Consider the following 15168-nt stretch of genomic DNA (forward strand, 5'->3'; position numbering starts at 1 on the left):
GGAGAAGAGATTGCAGGGAAACGCCACAGCAAGCGTGAGTAGGTGTTTGGAAAACTTGCGCCATAGCAACCGTGGCTGTGTATTCTGTTCCGCCCCCGGCTGAGGGGTTGTGTGAGTACATCGCAACGGCACTCTCTCTCCCTCTGCGCCCGTTTCCCCATTTCTCTCGATGGAATTCAGCAAGGGGTCAGAGGTCACGGACATCGCAAAGCAGCAAACAAATTGGACTGTGTCTGCGTACACAAGGCAAAAGGCTATGACGGCGTACTGCAGCATGGTTGCAGCGCACATTCAGCATTGGTGTTGCATAAAAGCAATATGGTCTCAGCCTTGGAAACATAGATCCGTTTTGGAGTACATCTTTATTATTTCAGAGTGCGTGTTTTAAGCACTTTTATTGCTGGCACTAGCTGCTATTTTTAGATACAATCATTTTGAAAATCAAAGATCTTCCCTCAGTGGCTGTGAATGCCAGTGCACAAATTGTATGGGCCCTGTTGCCCCCTGGTGGATATGTCTATACTGCAGGCAGAAAAGCCTCACTAAGCCCCATGTAAACAGGTGGAAATGAAAGCTGTTTGATTTCTTCAGTTATTACAATAGGTACACTTTGGCTCAGCAGTTTGAAATTCCAAGTATTTATATAGCCGTATAAGTATTGATTTTATATAACTGAAATAATTGAATATTATGGAGATGTTTTGATGTGCAGGAAAATATGAATCAGCCCATTCATTTCCACTGTAAATAAGATTGGAGACATCATGAGCCACTACACCAAAACTGTTAGGAGGGATTTTTTCGAGCTGCCACTAAAGATAGCGTTTGATGTTGTGGACAGTGGTGACATTTTCAGAGGTCACCATTTGAGACTCGGCCTCAGCAGCTGTTAATGTCACTGCCTCCATTACTTCTACATGGGATGATCTCTGTCCCTTCTCCATCACACATGCCGCCTCTCCAAAAGAGATGGACAGCAGCCGACAAGGAGATGTGGATGTGGATCTTTTGGCTCTATGCCACGTCATGGCCCAGTCCCTTATAGAGTCACTGGCTATCTCTTGAGACCCTGCTGTATAGTGCCTGCTCCATAAATGTTTTGTGTGTGTTGTGTGTGTGTGTGTGTGTGTGTGTGTGTTGCACTGTAATCTACCAGGGGAGATTCAAGATTAGATGAAAACCTTGTAGCTAAAGGTCAAAACACTGCTCTTATGAACCTGGTAGTATTGCTTCTAGTATGTGGATGTCCTTTTTCTTCTTTTGATACAAGAAATAGATTTGAAATATGCGCCAAACACTTGGCATGTTACTGTTGACGCGATGAAACATGTTTTCAGTACAATTTAGACTTGAATTCCCTGCAAAAACATTCTTTCTATTTTCGTGTTTGCTGTTTCTGCTGCAGAGTTCTCCCTGTTCTCCTACAACAACGGAATGGTGATGTCGTCCTGTCGGGAGCTGGACAACAACCGCAGTGCCCTCTCTGCAGCATCTGCCTTCGCCATCGCTACGGCCGGTGCCAACGAGGGCACGCCCACCAAGGAGAAGTACCGCCGCATGTCCCTGGCCAGCACAGGTAGCGGCCAGCAATCTGATTAGCACTGTAGCTGCAAAGGTCTCCGGCCATAGGGACTGTAATCTATATCAGGCAAAGACTACATACACAGGGGCTACGGAAATGCACAGGTTTCTGGAATAGGATGGAATTGATCTGAAGTTTTAAAATGTAAGAGGATGAAGTGATATTAAATACTCACAGAATAGAACCCCCAGATAGAAAATGTCTGTAAAAACATATAGGAATCACTCGTCATGTACAATACTTGCATGTTTAGTCTCATACTAAATGCTTTAATGCCCTCCAACATATAAATCCAATATATAAAATCCTTTTTATGTTACAGTATATGATGGGGGCTATAATTATGCATGTTAACACACTGTTAGTGTATATATATAAATGAACATGTCTGACATGTACAGACAGTGTGGGTGAATTGTTCCAAAGATGTCTCATGTTTGAACCATTGTTCTCAGGATTCCCCACTGACCAGAGAAATGGTGACAAGGAGTTTGTCATACGGAGAGCAGCAACCAATAGAGTCCTCAATGTATTGAGACACTGGGTGTCCAAACATTCACAGGTACGGTTTCTAATTCATCCACATAATGGCTTTAGGGATGTTACATAGAAGAGATAAATATTAAGGTTATATTAAGAGATAAAATAGTAAGGTTCTTCTTTATACAGAGGTGACAATAACCAGATACCAGTAACATGGATATGTTTCTGAATGTTTCTTAATTTAAGGTGGTCTTTAATATGAACTCATTGGCTTGTAATTGGCTCCTTGAGTTAAAAATGCATATAGCTTAAAGAAAGTGTCAAAGTTGTGTTTGTGTGCCTGTTGTCAAATGTCCTTGATAGGATTTTGAAAGCAACACTGAGCTGAAGATGAAGGTCATCAGCTTCCTGGAGGAAGTGATGCATGACCCTGAGCTGCTGACCCAGGAAAGGAAAGCTGCAGCCAACATCATAAGGTAACAAGTCCACATACCACTAATGTTCAGTAGAAAGCAAAGCAAAAACATAGTATGATGTCTCCCTTATCATTATTATTGCTCTGTATGTGTTGTATATGTATATGTGTTCTATGTCTACTGATCATGTGATTCTGTGTTTCTTCACAGGACTCTCACACAAGAGGATCCTGGTGACAGTCAGATCACCCTGGATGAGATCATTCAGATGGTCAGTCTCACATGAAAGAGTACTGTACATTTAGATGATTAATATCAATGTAAATATGAATGTCCCCCTCCATCATATGTTTTGGGATGATTTGCCGTATAAGCAAATGCAATTTCGACTTGTCTACCATTTCCACCAAGGCAGACATTACATCCACACAGTTCATGGAAATTTCCTATTTTAATTAATCATTTGGTAAAGATTACAAAGAATATCAAGATCCACATAAATGTCATATTACATAGATTGTCTGCTTTCTAGATCATTGAGCTGAAACAGCTTGCTGTTTTAGTGTTGTTGTTAGAGTGTTGTTATGGTTTAAGTGATGTTTGGTGTCTGCTCTTTTCATAGGCGGAGGGAGGGAAGGCAGAGCCCTTCGAGAGCCACTCTGCACTGGAGATTGCAGAGCAGCTCACTCTTCTGGATCACCTGGTGTTCAAGGTCATCCCGTATGAGTGAGTAGAATTCTAGGGAGTTTATGGAATGTTCTTAAATTCTGAAGCACTCTTACACCTTCTGACACGAGCAGGGACGGACTGGGACTAAAAAATGGCCCTTGGACTTTCTTCCAAATTTGCCCACCAGCATTCGCGCGCACACATGCACATTAGCTGTCTATTATGATACAGTCTCTCAATATTATTATGCCAGTGAAAGTATCACATTCAAAATAGTCAGTCAGATTTTACAAAAAATATCATTATTGACAGGAGTGTAGTGGTCAAAAAAGGAGGTGGGTAAACTATAAATTCTGTGATCAAGCGGACCACAACACGGTCAGGTAAGGTGGACCACGGCATACCAGTGTAAATTTATTAGAGCCCAACCGATGAATCGATGTGCTGATAAGCTATTTGCTGATCTATCGGTATCTGCGTTTATAATGGCCGATAATTATTTTTAAATTAAGTAAACGACAACCAAATAGTCATCCTTCATCTAAATTTCCAATATTGTCTTTCCAGCTTATCGTTATGTCCAACAGTAAAATAATGTTGGTTGCATTGTTTGTCTTGGGTGACCATTCGTCAGGAATTCTAGCCCTCTGTCCGGACCTAGGTAAAGTGTCCTCCTTTTTGGGCGTTTGTCTGCCTTTTTGACAGGTTTTGAAGTGCTCCACAGCAAACAATGCTTTTAAATAGCAATGATACAAGTACTCCACAGCAAACAATGCTTGTAAGTAACGATGATACATGCTCCACAGCACACAGGGCTTATAAGTTGCAATCAATGATAAAAGACAATGCATTCTCTGCAGTCGCACATAATGGGCTTACAGTAGGAGGTGGCATGCAGTGCACTCTCTGCTAAGTTGCGCTGGGGTGAGTGAATGGGACAAAGATTTGTGTTGTGCTTGCTGCTGGGCTCATTGCAAAATAGCTATGATTTACAGCATGCTGCGGTCAAAGTTAAACATGGTTGAATTTCGGCCATGGAACGTGTAAGAGCGGCAGGGCAGCAAAATGAAAACATAAGTCATAGGAGAGTATAGTGTACCCACCGACAGAAATAAGCCTACAGAGAGAAATTGGGGGGTGTCCTCATTTTGGTCAATTTGTCCTCATTTTTGTCCTCACAACTAGTACTCCTTTTCAGAGTCTGGTTGATGGTCACCCTATTTCAATGTATTTCTGCACAAAACCACCAACAGAAAAAATAGACACGGTTGACATGGGCGCTGACATGGGCACTGAATTAACCACCCCTGTCCTGTTTAGACACAACCTGTCCTCTTTTTCAGAGTCTTGTTGGTGGTCATTTCCGCTACTTTATAGTACATATGTATCCTCCACTTCCCCTTTTAAACACAAATTATGACTATGAACTGGTCCTTTCAATGTATTTCTGCACAGAACAGCTTGCGTCAAGCGAAAAAAATAGGCGCCCCCTATTGTCTAGCTGGGTCACGGTTTCAGTGCGATACAAGCCTGAGAGACCTGAAAGACCTGATGCTAATATTCATAATAATTATTTGTATAAGAGCCTTTCATTAGGATACTAGATAGTTAGACCTATTTAAACACAATATCCCACCTTGATCAGAACTTTTCAATATGCTAAATATTAGAACACATTTTTACGTTGTTTGCTAAAAATGAATATCGCCTGATTTATTGTTTATGAAATCCTCAAATATCAAAGTCGATATCGGTCTTTAAAATCCCATATCAGTCTGGCTCTAATATGTATCCTGACCACATCGATATAGGCTACATAGGCCACACGATCACTATTCAATTCCTACATTAATTTAGAATTGCTTAAGAACGGTAGGTTGTGGATAAACGCAATTTAGAGGTGCATAAGCACAATTTAGAGGTGCATAAACACTCCACTACAGCCCTGCTTATTGATTAATGATTAATGATTGCTTTGTACCTCGATTCATATAAGTAGCCTAAACCAACGGGGACATCATATACCGTTATGGTAAATGACGTCATGACGTATGGTAAACCTGGGGGTCTATCAATAAATGGTCTTGAGTGTCTGTTCATCTTTTTAAGACTAACAGACATTGCACATATACTGTACATACAAAGCCTACAACTTGGTCAGGTTTATGTACAGTAGCACATCATCAAGATGTGTATGGACCTAGGGTCAGAGCTATTCCTTGCAAATACTTGGTAGTTGTGGGGGCAAACATCTAGATAAGTAGACAATACGACTCATTCTTTGTCATTCCATAAGGAGGCAAAAACCTGTCTGTTTTGCGCAAGGATACAAAAAAATAGGGTAACACTTTACTTGATGGGTGAGTTCATAACACATTCATAGCAGCTGTCATAAACTGCACATAAAGCATTCATGACTGTTTCATGAGACATGACTCAACATTCATACCAAACCTTTTATGAATGTGGTAGACAGAACGATGACAACTTGTCAAAATAAAAGTCCAACAATCGCAAAGCAGCATTGCCGTTTTTCTCTCCAGCCTTTGTAAATATTTCATGAATATCTTATGAAGTCTACATCGAATGTCACTTTACTATACAAGTTGTGAAGTATTCATAATCACTGAATTTAACACTGGGAGGTAAACTAGCCTACATTCAGCTGACGCGTATTTGTGTAACCTGGAACGGTTGGACATTCCCAGGAGCAAAAGATGAGAAATCATCTGCAAAGGTATCATAAAACAAATGCATTTTTATGAAACAAAAATTATTTGCTTGACCATGTTCTGTCTTTTTGGCACTGGAGTAGCCCATTGACTCAGACGTGACGTGATCAGGTAAGAGGTTTGGAACAAAAACAGCAATGCTGCTTTGCAATTGTTGGACTTTTATTTTGACACATTTTTGTCGTTCTGTCTTCCACATTCATGAAAGGTTTGGTATGAATGTTGAGTCATGTCTCATGAAACAGTCATGAATGCTTTATGTGCAGTTTATGACAGCTGCTATGAATGTGTTATGAACTCACCCGTCAAGTAAAGTGTTACCAAAAATAGTGCCATTTCCACCAAATATGCAAATGAGTAGTCTGTTAGTGGAAGGGATGTTGGAACCAATTTCTGTTGAAATGGATGATGTGTGCATGGCATCTATCACACACATGAGCACAGCTAGACCTGGACCCTTAAAATCATCAGGTCAGACTTTCATCTCCCCACTTTTTCCTTCTGGTTGCTAACATACCATCTTAACGTAGTTTGAGATGGACAGAAATACTAAAGCCTGGCCCGTCTTTTGTCTGACATCAACATTATCCCACGCATTATAGGCCTACCACATTTCACTGCTTGGGTCAATGAAAACTATATAGGCTACTGAACATGGACATCGCCATAGGTTACTTCAGTCAAGTTGACACTGCAAGGGCATGGCAACTGTGTTTTTTTTTTACTGTATGCCTGTATAAGCGACGGCCGTTGGATTGCCATTCTGCCCCTGGACACCAGATCAGTGCCTTCTATTTTGAAACACAACTTAATAGGTTCTGAAATAATGAATGAGAAAGCCTTTGCTGCAGAAAAGCAAATGCCCTTAATGTAATTTTCCCTTTCTCTGACTCTGCAATTAGAGTTGAGATTCTGTGTCGAATTGTTTAGACTTCACTATTCTGTGTCCTGCAGGGAGTTCTTTGGGCAGGGCTGGATGAAGAATGATAAGAATGAGAAGACACCCTACATTATGAAAACTACAAAGCATTTCAATGATGTGAGTACACTCTACATAGTCACACACACACACACACACACACACACACACACACACACACACACACACACACACACACACACACACGTGAACATATTGTTCTAATCCATTTACCCCAGCAAGCTCAATCCCTCTCTCCTTTTCTGTTGATCATAAAAAGATAAGCAACCTGATTGCCACAGAGATCCTACGCTGTGACGATGTGAACTCACGGGTGGCAGTGATGGAGAAGTGGGTGGCAGTTGCCGACATCTGCCGCTGTCTCCATAACTACAACGCCGTGCTGGAGATCACCTCCGCACTCAACCGCAGCTCTGTTTTCCGACTGAAGAAGACCTGGCTCAAAGTGTCCAAGCAGGTGAAGAGAGGAGACATGGACATTAATTCCCACTTCTATGCAAATGTTCATCATGACCAACATGTTACATCCATAGTGCTGACAAATCCCTCTGCATCATACATAACATTTACAAATGGAAATGAATATGATTGTATGTGATATGGACATTTGCATGGAGTTGCTAATATCAAGGAAACCAAACCGGATTGTTTTACTTACTGTATATGTAAAAATATCAGTAACACTGTAATGTACTGTAACATTGCATAGCACAAAAATATACATAATTTATGCAGTTTGATGTCTAATGACAGAAACAGTCAAGACATATTTTGTGTTTAAGAAGTTTGTCTGTCCTCTGATATCAGACCAATGCTAAGATGGATTTGCTAACAAGTGTGAAATGTTCCTATCATCCACCAGACTAAAGCCGTGATTGACAAGCTACAGAAGCTGGTCTCATCTGAAGGGAGGTTCAAGAACCTGAGGGAAGCTTTGAAGAAGTATGTGATTCAATTCATGTCTGATTAAACAACCATAGAATAGGCTCATAAGAAGTCTAGGTGTGTGTGGTTAGGGGTAATGGTTAGATTTGTTTGACTAATCAAAAAAGGGAAGACCCATGCTCTTCTCTGTCTTCAGTGTGATGATAATGTTTATGAATAGCGGTTATATTCAGCTCATCTGAAGGACACATTCACAATGCGGTGGTTCTCAACCGTGTGTGAATATGTATGACATGTGAAACTTCACCGGTATGCAAATTGGGGGAAAACAAGTTTCCTTGTTTCTCTTTCAACTGTCAAGCAGCTGCCATTTTGTATCCAATTCCTGTAACCGATATCTTACTGAATAATTTCCCTACCAGCTGTGACCCTCCCTGTGTGCCATATTTGGGTATGTACCTGGCGGATCTGGCCTTCATTGAGGAGGGCACCCCTAACTACACAGAAGACAACCTTGTCAACTTCTCCAAGATGAGAATGGTCAGCATAAGAGAAAAATAAATGCACAAATGAATTTAATTTCAAATGCTGAGAAAAGGTGCCAGTATCTTATGGATGATTTGCTTTTATTTGTAGATCTCACATATCATCAGAGAAATTAGACAGTTCCAGCAAACAGCCTACAAAATTGACCATCAGCCAAAGGTAATGTTCTTTTTCAGTATTATGAAGCAATTCTTTGTTAGACACCACAAATTGTCCAAACTGCTGACTCATGACACGTTGTCAATCTTAAGGAAGTTTTGAGAGTTTCCATTTGTGACAGTTTAATTTCCCCTTGTGCAGGCGGCTCAGTATTTGCTGGATATCAGCTGCGTGCTTGATGAAGAGAGTCTGTATGAAGCCTCTCTCAGAATTGAGCCGAAAGTGCCCAACTGAAGGGGGAGAAGAAGCTCCTTCATTGCACGCGCACACAGTGTACAGAAACTATATCATATGCGTAAACAATAACTTGTGTTAGGTAATGTACAACATATTACTCTTGTATGTATCCTTGTTTTAGAAGATGTGGGGGGGGGGGGAGAGGAAACATTTCCAGATGTTACCAGTTTGAATGTGTAACTCTGATGTCTCATCTGTTGTTGAAGATATTATGCCCCTCTCTCTCTCTCTCTCTCTCTCTCTCTCTCAATCTCTCTCAGCAAAAAAGTATAACAAAAACAAAGCAAAATTATATTAGACTCTAGGTTTTTACAGTTATGGCAGTTGCAGATTTAGACTTTAGACTGGTCAAAGAATAAATCCACATGTTACAACCTAAATTGATCTACGCCTTTACCTGAAGTGAATGTTTGCACTTCCTGCATGGTCATATGACCGCAAGGCCCGTCTATGGAGCAGAGGATAACTGTTATGTGTGTATTTGCATCCAATGTAGCAATGCTATGCTCTGATGAAGTTGCCAATAGCACAAACAGAAACAACTGGATATTGTACAACATTTGAGAGCCTACAGGCCTTCAAACAACTTTAAAAGGTTATTTCCTTTGTTTGTTTGGTCATGAACTAAACCTACAGGTACTCATTTCAGAGAGGCCCTTGAAATCATTCTCCACCTAAGACATCTGGCCTCCATGGGTAGTCAAACATTCGGGCATACCCACATATTAGCATGCTGTCTCTTAATGTGAGCAATGTAAAATTCAAAATGCTGATGTCCAAATCCCCATCTGATCTCTTATGTTTAAGATGAGATTGTTTGTTTAAAGGGGACAGCTGTCAGTGCAGTTGCATGAGATCTTTCACCTGGTTTTACTGATGATCACCAAAGGGAGTAAAATATGCTGCAGTAAATAAATAGATGTGTCTTTTTGACCGTTTTCTTTTTTTTTTTTCAAAATATTAGGCCTAGATGTAAAATCGTTTTTTACCATTGATTTGCTCACTTTATTTCTTACCTATGTGGGCCTTCTCTAGAGGAGCACCAAGAGAGGATAGATAAATACATAGACATTAATTAATGCAAATGCACTCAATCCAGAGTCATTGTTTGGGCCAATCTGTATCTCTCCATCAAAAAAGTTATCTAGCTATTGTATAATAAAAAGACAATCTATGTCCTTCTTGCTGTTCCAGTGATTGTGGAACGTGACTGTATACCACTTTGTAAAATGCATTGTCGTTTAAGAGTATGATCAAAACTAAGGGAATGAACTGCTTCGCCTGCAGCAAAACAAAGGCTATTTTTGTAGTCTTAGAATAAGGGAAAAAGGATTCTGCATCCTTAACAGAAAATGAAAAAAAAAGTATTTTGTACAAATGCTATCAAATCACCAAACAAAGATGTATTCTGTATATTTTGGACATGTAGCCCTACATATTTCTTAATGTGTACCCCTGTAAAGCACACCTCTTTAAAGCATATCCTAAGCTTACACACTCAAATGCTATGATTTGTGATTTTCAACCATGATCTAGAGGTAGATGACAACTTCAAAGTGTTTTGCATATACTGTAATCCTGTCTATAATCACTCTCTTAGCAGGAATATAGTAATGTAGTGCTTATTCTGTGAATATTTGTATGTATTTTTACAATGTACAGTCTAGAACACACACAACGCTCATGTGGCAGGCATGCAACACTGTATCAGCCAGAATCTTTGAAATGACACATATATATAGAAATATATATATAAATATATACATACTGTATACACATCTACGTGCACATACTCTTATAAATGATATATAAACATACAAACAAACGTTTTGCTGTTAGCAATACCCAGTGGTATGAGAATTATCTTTCAACCCTTAAGTTTATTTCCACGGCTTGAGAAACTATTTCCAGTTTTGTAAGAAAAAAATATTTAAAATAACTATTGTATGTTTCCTTATTACCTCTTGCTAATAAATCTATTCTATCTCAGGGGGATTTTCTGTCCACGTGTGATTTCTGAAAGATGATCATGCAGAACATTAATTAAGGGGGAATAGCCTATTGTGTTTTGAATAAGCCTGGCGCGACTTGGCCACATAAGAACTTGTGAAAAAGAAAAAGTGACTTGACTTGAATTGACATAAGAACGAAAGTGAAACAGTAGCCTATACGCACAAAGGGACTTGTTTTGAAAATCACCGCCTGACCTGTATCATTTAGGCTACTGCATAATCGACAACAATAAATCATATAGTTATTTGCCAGTAGTTTAAGATTAGGTGTTCAGGAACAGGCCTACATTTTGTCAGTGACATCCATCCGAGTTTATAAAGGGGATGTGAGAATAATCACGCATCATGTGACAAGCTGATATCAAACCAGGCGTGATAGTATTGTTCATTTGTGTCGAGATGTGGACGGCAGTGTTTGTGATACTTTTTGCAGTGTGGAAAGTCTCTCTTTCTACACCTGTACTAACAGCAGAAGGTAAGTAAAGTCGATACTAAGAATGACGAATTAGTAGGCTACGGACTTTATAGGCTACCTAGACGGGGCAACAAATTGAACGATATAATGGCAGTTTTTCTCTAATTGGTCGGTAGGCTACATTTAATGAATGCACCATTAGCACATTGAATGATTCTTTTAATTCAGTTGTCAGGTAGCTTATAACCGCTTGAAACATTCAGTTTCTATGTGAGTTGAGGTAAGAGTAGCCTAGGAGAGTATGGCTATTACTGATGCATGCACAGGCAACTCACTATCTCAAATCGACATGTTTGATGTTGTGGGCTGTAGTTCTTATTTAGGCCTATATTAAGTTATAAAGTTCCAAAATCATTTTGTATTTACAGAGGAATATGACTTCAAGATATGGATGTCCAAGGTAAGATATTGTAACATATTAATTCCATTGGCCTGGCACCAGGGACTTCCCGAGGATCTACAAGGAAGTGCTAAATGGCTATAACAAATAAATCACTGAGTCATACCAATTTAATCTTCAGGTGTTCCATTAGGCTATGTAATTACATTTTGAGACAGGATAATCCCATCATATAATTCTCAGTTTTACTTTCATTGCTAGACCTCAGTAAATATTGGATCTATATCATAATACCACTGAATCAATTTCTTTAAAATTCTCATTTGTCTGTTGCCACCAACATTGCAATCTCCCCCTTTTTATTGTTACAGTACAACAAAAAATATGACTTAATTGAGTATTACCAGCGTCTGAAGGTTTTCACTGAGAACAAGAAGGTGATTGAGGCCCATAATGCAGGGAATCACTCATTCACAAGTAAGCCTCATCAGTAACATACACTTACACAATTGTATATCAGATAGCAGATACTGTAAGACAACATACGTACACTGCAACGGATCAAGTTTAATATGTCTCCATTTATGCAGTGGGGCTGAACCAGTTCTCTGATATGACCTTTGCTGAATTCCGGAAGTACTTCCTCTTAAAAGAACCCCAGGTTGGTGTGGTGTCTGTCTGAGTTGTAGTTTCCTACCTATCTGTAGTCAGTCTGTATTTTATTTGGTCTGTGTTTTGCATACAGTTTTGTACTTCTGTATTCAGAACTGCTCTGCCACTCACGGGAACCATGCAAGAGGAAAGGGACCTTATCCTGATTCTATTGACTGGAGGAACAAGGGGAATTATGTGACACATGTAAAGAATCAGGTAATCAGGGTCAAATTTGACCAACTGAGGCTGGGACAAAGGATCCCTTGATGAGGTTCTGTTCAATCACTGTTGTGTTAGCATGTTGTGCACTGATTGTGTGCACTCACTAAATGTATCTCATTAAATCAAATGCACAATGCATCAAAGGTAACTGTCACTGACTCGGTTTGACTTGAAATCAAAATGTTTGCATACTTATGACATTGAGCCACAGGGTAACATTGAGACAATTTCCATATAGCCTCAGGTGCTGTCTTTTTGTGATGAGATGGAATATGTTTAAATATACCATGCTATTGATTAATATGTGGAATATGTTTGGTATGCATTCTGATCCTTTAAGGGGGGCTGTGGAAGCTGTTGGACATTCTCAACCACAGGCTGTTTGGAATCTGTAACTGCTATTTCCACTGGAAAGCTACTGTATCTGGTGAGATGATCGACATGTATTTTCTGCTTCTTGCCTGTTTATGTTTGTTGTACAATAAATGTGAGAAATACCTTTGTATATTTGGCTTAATATGAACAAGCACTTCATAAGATATTCTGGGTCCTTACTGTTCCTGTGTTTTTGTACTCATCTGGTAGAGCAGAATAGTACTGTGGCAACACTAAGCTCTAGAGTTTGACTAGACTGATAATTTTTAGAGCTTTATAGGTAAAAATGCATACAGAATGAATATTTAAATGTGAATGTCTGACTAATATCTAACCCTTTGCCTTTCAGTCTGAGCAACAGTTGGTAGACTGTGCCCAGGCCTTCAACAACCATGGCTGCAATGGGTAAGTTGCTAAACTGATTTGCTGAATATTACAGTTAATGTACAACAAAAGGTTGTCACGGTGCCATAAATCCGAGGGTGTAAACGGTCAGAAAAACACTCATTATGATCATATGACTTCACAGTGGACTTCCCAGTCAAGCTTTCGAGTACATCATGTATAATAAAGGATTGATGACAGAAGATGACTACCCTTATGATGGTGTTGTGAGTGCCAAAACATTAATAACCACACAGCATGCTATTCAAGATTCTTTTGTAGTTCAGCTGGTACAACAAACACCACACTGTACACAACACACTCAGAATGACCCAGTCATGTAATTTTATGACTCATTGCATTTTACATGACACTTTCAGGTCTGATAAATAAATAGATACTGTACATGTAATGTCAAAATGTAAATGCAAAAACTATGGTCTCATAGTCATAGAACATTACTACTTCTTGCAGGATGAAGACTGTAGATTTAAACCTGATCTGGCTGCTGCTTTTGTGAAGGATGTGGTCAACATAACAAAGGTGAGCCCTCAAATTGTATAAAACAATATGAATATAAAATCATGAAAATAAAATATATAAAATCATAATAAAAGCAAGATAAGAATGGAACCTTGCACTTACTAACACTTGATTTGTGGCTGTCCTAGTATGAAGAGATGGAAATGGTGGATGCAGTTGCCAATCACAATCCTGTCAGCTTTGCTTATGAGGTAACTGGTGATTTCATGCACTACAAAAGTGGTGTTTATACAAGGTAAGCTCATGTCCCTGTTTAGTAGAGATTTGTGTCACTTTAACTAATGTATTCATGTTTTTACAATAAAGCATTACATGGCACATTTGTACGCTGTATTATACTTGCTATCTATTTTTAAGGAAAGAAAGATTTCCAGTCCTACAAAATCAATCCATCCATAATGTTTGGGCAACGCCCTGATGATATGCAACATGCTTTGACCATTCTATTTAAATGTCAGTGTGCAAGAGGCATCTGAATGTCTATCTACCATTGTGCACACTAGTGTGTATACACCAGTAAAAGTGGCACAGGCTACACAGATGCTCTGTAATTTCATTGACATTGAAGCAAAAATGCAGCCTTTGTTTGTGCGTTGGATTTTAAGTATGTAACTCGACAATCTTCCACATGTGATGACTAGATATGACCACCAGGCATAAGCTACCCGTGATAATCTACTGACCTGTTTTTTCTGTAAATGATTGCAGCACTAAGTGTCATAACACCACCGACATGGTGAATCATGCGGTGTTGGCCGTAGGCTATGGGGAGGAGAATGGACTTCCTTACTGGATCGTCAAGAACTCCTGGGGAGCTGAATGGGGAATAGATGGGTATGTCTGGAAGAAATTACAATCATTAACTTCATCCATCAGATTATATGTTTTGACTGGAGTTGCTTTGCAAGTGTAACCTTACTTCACCCATAACACTGCTATAGAATGTGTTTTGCAGACAATAAATTGCCTTAAAGATATGCTGGTTCTATGTTCACAGGTACTTCTACATTGAGCGAGGAAAGAACATGTGTGGCCTGGCAGCTTGTGCTTCTTACCCTGTGGTGTGAATGAAATAGATCAGAGTGAACAGTAGGCTATCGTCCCAGGACTCTGAAGAGGACTTAAAGGGATAACACTGTGCAGCACAAGTTTGACATGCTAATGCACACATGCTTTTGTCTAAGACATTATTGCAATGCTTGATTGCAATTGCAATTCCTGATATAATATGGTCAGGGTATTAACATTTTCATAACTCCTACAAAATGCTGTCTAACTGAAATAATCATAACCAATGAGTTGTAACTGAAATAAGCAATGATTTTCTTTATACTACAGGTTGATTTTCATCAGCACATTACTTCGCCTTTGCATTGCTACAGTTTGGATTTTAGATCTGTTCTAAACTGTTGGTCTAAACATGTAAATGAAGCGTGGTTTGACTGCAAGATGTGTTTTATTATTCAACATGTAATTGTATTCTAATTAAAGACAGTTAACTTGTCACTTTGTGC

At 39.3% G+C, this 15168-nt stretch overlaps 2 protein-coding genes across 2 annotated transcripts in view; both read left to right on the plus strand.

Moving 5' to 3' along the window:
- Positions 1 to 10644, plus strand: part of rasgrf1 (Ras protein specific guanine nucleotide releasing factor 1) — a 38669-nt gene extending 28025 nt beyond the window's left edge. Inside the window, exons 17-27 of the mRNA XM_076299946.1 lie at positions 1406 to 1576; positions 2038 to 2144; positions 2429 to 2541; positions 2692 to 2752; positions 3104 to 3207; positions 6837 to 6921; positions 7082 to 7279; positions 7685 to 7764; positions 8130 to 8247; positions 8344 to 8412; positions 8554 to 10644. Of these exons, the coding sequence (XP_076156061.1) occupies positions 1406 to 1576; positions 2038 to 2144; positions 2429 to 2541; positions 2692 to 2752; positions 3104 to 3207; positions 6837 to 6921; positions 7082 to 7279; positions 7685 to 7764; positions 8130 to 8247; positions 8344 to 8412; positions 8554 to 8646 (1199 nt within the window). The 3' untranslated portion in view covers positions 8647 to 10644. The remainder of the gene's footprint in view (positions 1 to 1405; positions 1577 to 2037; positions 2145 to 2428; positions 2542 to 2691; positions 2753 to 3103; positions 3208 to 6836; positions 6922 to 7081; positions 7280 to 7684; positions 7765 to 8129; positions 8248 to 8343; positions 8413 to 8553) is intronic.
- Positions 10645 to 10811: 167 nt separating this feature from the next.
- On the plus strand, positions 10812 to 15160 carry ctsh (cathepsin H). Its single transcript, XM_076262448.1, has 12 exons — positions 10812 to 11136; positions 11505 to 11536; positions 11848 to 11953; positions 12067 to 12137; positions 12242 to 12346; positions 12693 to 12779; positions 13077 to 13132; positions 13257 to 13338; positions 13586 to 13654; positions 13783 to 13889; positions 14363 to 14488; positions 14652 to 15160. Exons 1-12 carry the CDS (start codon positions 11061 to 11063, stop codon positions 14719 to 14721), a joined length of 987 nt encoding a protein of 328 aa, XP_076118563.1. The 5' UTR covers positions 10812 to 11060; the 3' UTR covers positions 14722 to 15160.
- The last annotated feature ends 8 nt before the right edge of the window (positions 15161 to 15168 follow it).

The sequence above is a fragment of the Alosa pseudoharengus genome, unplaced genomic scaffold (assembly GCF_046254945.1).
Source record: "Alosa pseudoharengus isolate Yale_2024_CS ecotype anadromous, Long Island Sound unplaced genomic scaffold, YU_APseudo_1.1 YU_APseudo_1.1_scf_10, whole genome shotgun sequence".
NCBI classification, from domain to species: Eukaryota; Metazoa; Chordata; class Actinopteri; order Clupeiformes; family Clupeidae; genus Alosa; species Alosa pseudoharengus.